This window comes from Anopheles nili, chromosome 3 (genome assembly GCF_943737925.1).
Source record: "Anopheles nili chromosome 3, idAnoNiliSN_F5_01, whole genome shotgun sequence".
Lineage (NCBI taxonomy): Eukaryota > Metazoa > Arthropoda > Insecta > Diptera > Culicidae > Anopheles > Anopheles nili.
The window spans coordinates 9,764,937-9,774,660 of NC_071292.1; the positions used below are offsets into that span (position 1 = coordinate 9,764,937).

Consider the following 9,724-nt stretch of genomic DNA (forward strand, 5'->3'; position numbering starts at 1 on the left):
ATCATGGGCCAGCGGTCGGGTTGAAGGGCCAGAACGTGCGAGGACTGCCAGCATAAGCCGTGCCTCCATTCTCGGTGTTCGGTTCGGGCGAATGGACCGTGACAAGGGAACACGGGCACGGCCACACGCCGTGGAAATGGTTTTATGTGGGACGATTTGCAGGAGGCAAATGAATTCGCTAAAATCACTTTGTGTGTCGTACGGCCATCAAGCATGCAAGTTAGGAGATCGGTTTGTGGAAACATTTATGCGTTATATAAGTTTAACGTTTGCGTAAGCGTGGCGTGTTTGCTGTTGACCGTGGCTTTGATTTTGTTTAAATTAGTTATTTGAATCTTGTTTAATATGAATTGATCGGTCGTTTTAGCAAACATTACATGGAATAAATATTTCCGATTTGCTTTGCTACCATAGCTCGCAATCTTATGCTTGAGGGTAAATTTGATAAGCAATTGTTATTCAATTGCAAATGTAATCTAATTTTTTTTTCGGTAATAAAATCGGCTTTTGATCAATTGGTTTTTGTATTAAATCAAAAAAATAATGCTACATTTGATTTATCCTTAAGCTCCTTCGATCTTTCTACTCAAGGAAAAAAAACGATATTTAAAAAAAGGGGGAACGCACGTGCACTCAGGTATAGATCTAGGATAGCTCCAAAAAAGCACCCCATTTTCCCCTGCATCTCATACGCTCCCTTTCCCTCATATCCTTTGTTGACCTCTTGACCACTGCACCGAAGCAGCGCAACGAGAAGGATGCGACAAAAAAGACACTTTCGCGCGATCGCTCAGCTTTGCCTTTGCTAGCTCTAGCTCAATATCAACGTTGTATAATCGTGGGTCAATTTATGCGCACTTCGTTCGGTTCCGATTCGGGATCTGAGGCAAACTAGAAATAAAACAAACCCTCAACCGGCCGATCCTGGATCCCGGTTGCCCCGGAAAAGAGATTCATCCCCAACCCTAAGAAAGGATGCTATCGGTAGCGCCCAGAGCAGCAGCATCATTTAGAATAAGTGTGGCTTATTTGCATGCTTATGCAAAATGTATTGGTGATTCCTGTGCCAGAGAGTTTCTTCCTTTCGCCACCGTGATCGAGCCTTTTCCGCCACCCTTTCGCATCTACCAATGAGGGGTAAGGGATGATTTTCGCACCCTCCGAAATCGCCACAACCCTCGCGAGTTTGATTGGCGTTGGCGTCAGGCACATCCGAACGCCGGATCGCATGATCTTGAACGTTTGCTGCATAACCCGCCAGCCAGTGATAGCGGTATCGTGTGTCTGAGGCCCGTGGCGCCGGAAAATGCCCAGCCACCACCTAGCTGGCCAGGTCTAAGGGATGCTAACGGGATGCGGTTCCGTTCGGGACCGTCGTGTGCTGCACACACGCCCCGAGCTGTGCATTCGACGGTGCATTAACGGTTTTCGGTGCAAAGTGAGCCACCCGTCCATTCTGATTGCGGGCGAGTGCTTGTGGATTCCACCCGCTAGCGGAAATGGTAATTCGGGACGCGAGCCGACCGAGATAACGTTACTTTTCGCGCGCTGTGCGTGCCGGAGGGCGGCACGAGCAGAGGATTATGTTTTAATGCTATTCCTGCTAAACGTGAGGATTGTTCGCGATCACGATCACCCGGCGATGCGGATCTTTGTGCGGTTTTGTTCTTTTTTTGTCGTTGCGTGATCAGAATGGAAATCACTTCGATGATGGCTAACAAATTCCCTAGACGAAGCACCGCATTTATTTAATGGTTAGCCCGTTGCGTAAACGCCGGGCAACTGCTAGACGTGCCTCAGTTAAGCATTGAAATCAGCAATTAATTTATTTTAAGACCTTAACCACGAAAAATTGATTTGATATCGGAAAAACCAAAAAAAAACTTGTGCTTCATTCTCGAAATCACAAAATAAACATCACTGGCAAAGACATCATCTCTTGGTAAAGGAATGATAAAAACTTCGGAACTTACGGAAGACAGACTCGAAAGAAAAGTAAAATGACCGGAAACGACTCCGTGAGAGGGCGTGGCAGATGGGTGTAAGAAGCGAAAGGAACCATCCGGTTACCGTTCCTGTGACGCACTATGCCCGGCAGGAAGTGCACCAGAGAAAGTTGCATCAAGTCGAACCCAGCGGAAATGCAAATTGGCACGCGAGTTCTGGTGAAGCGTCCGGGTGGAAAACTCAACCGATGGGGTAACTATGGTAATGGTATGCTTCCTTCCTTCCTTCCTTTTTTTATTGTTTTTTTTTTCAACGATTGCTGCGATCGAAGAAGAAAACAGCTCGTATTTGTTTGTTTTGTTGTCACGCTGTGATTGTTGATGCCTTGTTTTTATTCCAGGGTCTAGCATAAACGACTTCCTAGAACTCCCGTTCAACGGTAAAATGGGAGGTTTTATTCATCAGGGAAGCGAAAGTACTTCCCCGCATTGCATGCTCTTCATTTCCGGAACACAAACAATCCGTTGGAGGCATCGTGTTGTTGTTGAGGCATGCAAAGTTATATCGCATGAAGGCCATTCATCATTTCCATCAATATGCGCATCAACAGCATTAAAAGCTAAAGCTTAAGCTCTTCAAATGATATTTTAGTGCCTTGTCGGCTTCAATGTCGGTATAGAAGAAGCTACACATTCAGCATGAAATTCGGCAATGTTTCTGCCTAAATTATGATAAACCTTTACAAAAAATTATTACTAGCTCCGAAAATGCGAATGAAAATTATTTACAAAACAAGCAATGGACATGCAAAAGAATTTCATTATTTCGCGCTCAAATGGGCGGAATGGCCGAGTAGGCATTAGCTGCTGCTAGGCTGGCCGGCAAGCCAGCGCAAAGAAAACTCGACCAACGAAATCGAATTCAACCGATTCCATCGAATACGATCTGCATCGATTGTCTTTGACGGTGTCAAAGCATGTGCCATTCAAATCCCTCGCATACGAAAGCATCCTTAAGATCATGCTGCATGCAAATCATGCCAACACACATCCGAATGTTACGTGATCTCGGCCAGGCATGCATCGCCCGGGGTGCCTTCTCTCCCTGCCATCCACCCACGCCTTTTGCTCTCCATCCCCTGGGAAGAATGCATCGTCCCCTATTTCATCATAACTAGCCTGAATCGCCCGCTAGAACTCGCTTGGAGTAGGCTGTGATCGAACATTGGAAGTAATTTCAATGCTCATGATTACGATTACGTGCGTGCCACGCTGCCGGCGGATGTTGCAATTGGTGCAATCGACACATGCGCGTGACGATAACGCGTGGGACCTGCGAAGGAAATTCCCTGGCCACCCACCGGAAACACACCCACCCACCGCCACATAATCACGTGTGACGTCACACGGCTTTCGGTTAGACCGTTTCCCAGGTGGATTGCGTGAATGGGGCATGCTGGTGTACCGCGGGTATACATAAAATATAACACGAATGAATTATAGATAGCACACTTATCAGGATCGTCTGTTGAGAGCCGTGGTACTGGGTCAGTGTATCACTCGCGATAAGGGCCAGGTTGGCCGGGGGATTACGGGAAGGAAATACACCACAAACAACAACGCACGCAAGATGGTGACGAGGCGCCATTGAGAAAACACTACGCCGCAATGTGCGTATCGAAATCGAACTCAATTGGTAGGTGTGTTGATCTTTAGCGGCAGTTTTGGTGATACCTTAGAATTGTTATTGCATTTTTGTTTGGTTTGTTTTTCTCAGCCCTTTTGTTGATCGCTTCTGTTGATCACCAAAGGGTCCTAGGAAACTAGTACACGGAAAGCTAACGCAAATGGGGTGATTTGTAGGTTTTTATTCAAAGCAAAAGGTTAATACAAAACGGAGCATCGAAGATTGGGGGTAAACAACGCGTAGTAAACAAGTACCAACCCCCAACAACGGAATGACATAAGAAAAGGAGCAACGAAAAGCGAATTAGTATGGAAGTAATCAAAACATTCGAGAGAGAGAGAGAGAGAGAGAAAAAGGAGGAAAACCCCAGTGGCAGCAATTCGGCCAAAAAACACATGGTATTTAAATCCGCCAGGGGGGATGTCTTCTGTCGCGTATGCAACCCGAATCCAGCCCACCGTACGAGGGTTTTTAAGATCGTCATCTCGGGCTCGCCTGACGCAGTTACGGTTGCGGTTCCAATTTATGGATTGAGGTTCTGACCCGGCCCATCCTGTTGTGGGACAATGGGGCTGTGGAGCTGGGGGCTCTCGTCGCAGCCCTTCGTATCGTAATTCCCCCACCCATGGGTCATCATCCCAACAATCGAGCTCGAATCGAGCCCAAACGGTGCGTTTTCGTCGGTTCCAGCAGTTCTTCCAGCAGCCAGCCAGCCTCATCTGTGCCGTTGTATGCAAGTGTGCGCACGTGTGCGCGTGTATGTAGCTGATGGTCAGCATCGGCGCCTGTACACCCAACAAGCACACCAACTCAAAGGTCAACGATATGCAGCTTCTAGAATCCCGCACGCTCGCCCCCTGGATACCGAAAAAAAGGGGCCCGCTTTTCCCGGCATCGCCAGCAATCTGCATCTTGCTGGCTGGTCCCCAGATCGTGGCGCACCTGAGGACGACCTGAATCACCGTGCATAAGTGCCATGTAAATGTGGCCGTACTGTGGGGCGAATACTCACCGCGCACTGACGGAAGCTGACAGCAGCCCCCCCCCTCCCCCGGGACCCCGGATGGTTGGATGGCAAAAGAAAGGAAAGAAAAAAAAACAACGGGTGGCTTCACTAATTTCACACCCGTCCGGACTACTTTCGCGCCTTGCGGAACGTGCTTGCGGGCGAGTTTCCGTGTTGCATTTGCAATCATCTCGTCCGGTGGTGTCGTGGGGGGAAGGGGGGAAGGTTTTTTTTTGGCCTCAAAAAACCCACCCCCCGTTGCTAAAAACTCCCACCCATGGAGCCTTTGGAAAGAGGTCTCGACTCAGAGGGCAGAACTTGACTTCGATCCTTTGGGTCCTGGGCCACGGAAGGGATGCTTAGCTTGTCTCCGGGAGGGGGAGTGGGTAGTACACCTTTATGGTGGGACCACCCACCCACCCTTCCACCCCTATTGTGTCCGTGCCGTTTGTGCACTTATGCAAATGTGCCCAGTTTGCCCGTGATTCAGGCGCACTTTCTCCATCAACTTCATCTCCATTGGCTCCATCAACGGGGACGGGGGGCAGAAAGTTTTCCATATTTTTCTCTATCCCTTTCTCTCTCTCTCGCTCTCTCTCGCTCTCTCCAATAAGGCCTCTCCCCCGCACACCGGGAGGTGTTCATTAATAATGGACGAATATTACCTGGCGGGCACCGGGCGCACCGGTGGCGTCGTGGCCGGTGCTCTCGTGGCGGTAGCTCCGGGTGGCCATATCTGGGCAGCCAGTGCTCGCTTTATTGGGTCGGCCACTGGGGCTACCCCCTCTTTTTTTTTTTTTTGCACCACCGATGCCGATTGTGCATGCAAAGAGGTTAGGTTAAGTGAAAACAATTCCACTGGCCGGGCCAGGCCAGCTGGCCGCTCGGGCCAGATCGAAATGGCGGAGCCAGTGTTGAGTTCCCCAATGGGGTTTTTGGTTTGAGGTTGGTTAAATGAAAAAAAAAAACACAAAAACAGCCCCACATCAGCCGCTTGCCAGAAGGAACGCTTTTCGGCGGGCGCAGCCTGGCGCCGGACGGAGTGAAAGGTGAAGCAATGGGAGCATACCATACGGTTACATATGAGCGGTTTCTGCGTCGTCCAGCGGCCTACAAAGCGGTTCAATCAGATACGGAAGCCGGACCTCATTTAAATTCTAATAAGCGTAAGATCGTCATCTCTAGGGGTGGGGGTGGGGTGGGAGAAAAGGGGATGGTGGTGGAGGTGAAACATAAAAAGAAAACAAACCCGATCGGTTCGTCGAAAGTGGATCATACTGGATCATTCCGTTGGGTTGGGGTTTTTTTTTATGATACGCTTGTTGTTTGTTTTTTAATGCTCTTTTGCTACCCTCATTCTCTCTCGCTCTCTCTCTCTCTCTCTCTCTCGCTTGCTCTGTCTCTTTCGCACTCTCTTTGGCGGACGAAAGATTGGGCGACCCCTTTTTCGAATGGAGGCGCCTGGTAGTTTGTGACGTTTGTCGAGAACGACCGTTAAGAACCGTTCGATCATGGCCCTGCAGCGCACATGTGCAGCGCGGGAAAGCAAACACGCAGTTCGGTAATCGATGAGTACCGTTCTGGGAGAGGGAATGGGAAGAACCGTTACGTGGTGGGGTATGCTAAAGGGCGCCTCGATGAAGGCGTAACGTTCTACCGAGTGGGCAACCACGGTGCGTAGTGAAAAAGGGAATGTATGATTTTAGCGTGCAGCGCAAAGAAGGTGCCCCGTTTGGGTACCGTTACGTGGTGGAAAACTGACAAAAAGGCGTAACATGACAGCTAAGAACCGCGCTTTACATTGCTAATACCGGATTACACTGTCGTCCGGATTCGCTACAGTTACTTTCGATTTGCATGTGCATTTTGCGCGCATCGGTCGGTGGATTGATGTAAGTTATTGTTTTATTTTAGCATCTGTCATCACGTAAGATATTGTTATACTTCTTGTATATGTTATTTATCATTCCGTTGAAACTAACTCATGCTGTAACAATGCAAAGAATAACTTAATTCATGCATTTTTTTTTATTCAAATACAACAGGCCACCGATATATTTCTTTTGATATTTAGTATTGCAATCTTATTGAACGCTGTTATACAGCACTTCAAAGCCCTTGTACATCGTTTACTTGTGTCGCTGTTAAATTCACTTATGTTACATGATGAAGATACGTTTAGAAATTTGTGATTTAATTTTTATCTCAATGTATAAATGTATGTTATTTAAAATTATATGAGCCATCAATACTGTTTTACAATGGTCACATCAAGAAGGCTATGGAACTATGGAACTCATGTCCTTCTGTCATTTATGTTGTGGTTTTTTGTATCATTTTTTGAAAAGAAAGAATAAAACAGAAACAATCAAAGAAGAAGAAGTCAAATCATCACTGGGAAAAATAAAATGATGTGTGTGCAGCTTCAAGATCACCTTTCGATCATGCAACGGTTATGATCATTTATCGTTTAAAAATGCCATCCCCAATCATCTAGCAAACACGCTGCTACGATGCGCTCTAGAAACGCTTATGCACCACAAAACGCGTAACAATCCGCGCTGAATCAAGCAAAACGCAGGAGTTCGATCAGTGACGCCAGCATGGTTCTCGTACCGCAAACGGAGAGTACCAATTACGGATCAATCCGTTCCATAATGCATCAGCTCGGCAAAGCTGAGCGCTCCCAACGTCACCGTTGGGCCGAAAATTCAAACCAAACGGGTCTAGAATTTCCGGGACGCGACGAAAGCCTCCTCACATCGATCGCCCCGTGCTCTGATTGGTCCGCCGCGGATCCCCGCTGGATGTACGCGAGCGGGCCACATTTGCATCCGACACCGGGAAGGGCGTATAAAAGGCGGCCCGACCTGCCAAGGAGCGTATCAAATCGATTCGTTCGCTGCTACTGAAAGCATCCCTGTTCGATTGGAGCAAGATCCTCGCTAGAACTTCCGCTTGGGCTGGCAATACTCGGGATCCTTGCGTGGTGTGCGTGCGTGTGTGCGATCGTGCTCGTGATTGTCCTTAGTGCGTGCGCTTGTGTGTGCTTCGTAGGTGCGTGCAGCCGTGAGCTAGTGTCTCGTGAGTTTGAGCCAAAAAGCTTCCAACCTTCCCTAGAAAGACAGCACAAAATGGATCGTGTGAGCGTGACGTTGTTAAGCTCGAGCAGCACCGCCTATCTGATCGTGAGCTGCATCCTGCTGGCGTTGGTGATGCTGCTGCCCGAGCTAAAGCAGAAGGTTCTGATGCGTAGTGTCGCTCTGCAAACACTCCGTCAGCTGATCGCTAGCGTTGGTGTGGCTTTTGGGTCACCGGAAGGAGCTGAACTTGAGCGACCGGCACCAGGACCACGCAATTATCCTGTGATCGGAGCACTAAAGGAACTGAACGGGTACGACGTGCCGTACCAGGCGTTCAGCGAGTTTGGCCAGCGATATGGTCCGGTCACCGCGTTACGGCTCGGTTCCGTGAATGCCGTCGTCGTGAACGGAATCGACAGCATCAAGGAGGTGTTGATCAACAAGGGACAGCATTTTGACAGCCGACCAAACTTCCGGCGTTACCAGCTGCTGTTCTCCGGCAACAAGGATAACTGTAAGTAGCTTCTGCTCGCTTCTCGCGATCGCGATCACTTGTCGGTTGTGCTTATCGAAAGCGTGTTTTGTTTGTTTGTTTGTTTGCTCAATGCAGCATTGGCGTTCTGCGACTGGTCCGAGATGCAACGTGCCCGTCGGGATATGCTCGTTCCGCACACGTTCCCGCGCAACTTCAGCGCCCGGTTCGACGAGCTGAACACGATCGTGGTGGAGGAGCTCGGTCAGCTGTTGGGTGGCGTTGGTGACGCAACAACCCTCGAAATCAAACCTCTCGTGTTGTCGATCTGTGCTAACGCTTTCGCGCAGTACTTCGGAAGCCACCGGTTCGAGGTAACAGACGGACGTTTCCAACAGCTGGTGCGCAATTTCGATCAGATTTTCTACGAGGTCAACCAGGGCTATGCGGCCGATTTCCTCCCGTTCCTGTTGCCACTACACCGGCAGAACCTGCGCCGAATGGACCGCTTAGCGGAAGAGATCCGTGCCATCATCCTCGAGACGATCATCGGTGATCGGTACGAACACTGGGCTGAAGGTGGTGAACCGCGTGACTACGTCGACAGCTTGATCGAGCACGTGAAAGCAGGCCATGGGCCTGCTCTCGAGTGGGAAACGGCTCTGTTCGCGCTCGAGGACATCGTCGGTGGTCACTCGGCCGTCGGGAACTTCCTTGTGAAGGCGTTCGGTTATATCGTGCAGCATCCGGAAGTGCAGCAGCGCATCCAGGCGGAAACGGATGGTGTCCTCGAACGCCACGGCCGGCAAGTGGTGGAGCTTTCGGATCGTGGCGAGATGCCATACACGGAGGCCGTCATTATGGAGGCACTCCGGTTGATCGCGTCCCCGATCGTGCCACACGTCGCCAACCGGGACAGCCAGATTGGAGGTAAATATTTCTTTTCGTTTTATAAGGCGGTTTGCACTTCTAAAACCAAAATAAATATTTAAGGCTTCAGCGTCGCCAAGGACACGCTCATCTTCCTCAACAACTACGACCTGAGCATGTCGCCGCAGCTGTGGGATGCACCGGAGTGCTTCCGACCGGAACGCTTCTTGCAGCAGGGTCGCGTCGTCAAACCGGACTTCTTCATCCCGTTCGGAGCGGGTCGGCGTTCCTGCATGGGCTACCGGATGACGCAGCTGCTCAGCTTCTCCATCATCGCCAACCTGCTGCGGGCGTACACGATCGCACCGATCGATGGGCACGATTACCGCGTTCCGGTGGGTTCGCTCGCGATGCCTGAGCAATCCTACACCTTCCACGTGTCGGCCCGCTGCTAGACGATCGAGACAAGAGTCGTGGAGACTCTGTTCCATCCCCTGATACTCAACCTGAACCTCCTTGCGACTGTCGGCGGTCTGTGGTTGACCCTGCCCTCGGCGATACAGAACTGATTAGTCGCCGCAGGGAGTCCCCGGGGTGGCCGAGCGAGAACCTTCGCAACGTTGGCAGAACTTCCGATATCCTGCACACCTGCCGGGATAC

The 9,724-nt window shown here is 50.0% G+C and overlaps 1 protein-coding gene across 1 annotated transcript; it reads left to right on the plus strand.

Annotated features, from left to right (window-relative positions):
• Positions 1-7,773: 7,773 nt before the first annotated feature.
• Positions 7,774-9,519, plus strand: LOC128725812 (cytochrome P450 307a1-like). Its single transcript, XM_053819583.1, has 3 exons — positions 7,774-8,236; positions 8,333-9,124; positions 9,188-9,519. Exons 1-3 carry the CDS (start codon positions 7,774-7,776, stop codon positions 9,517-9,519), a joined length of 1,587 nt encoding a protein of 528 aa, XP_053675558.1.
• The last annotated feature ends 205 nt before the right edge of the window (positions 9,520-9,724 follow it).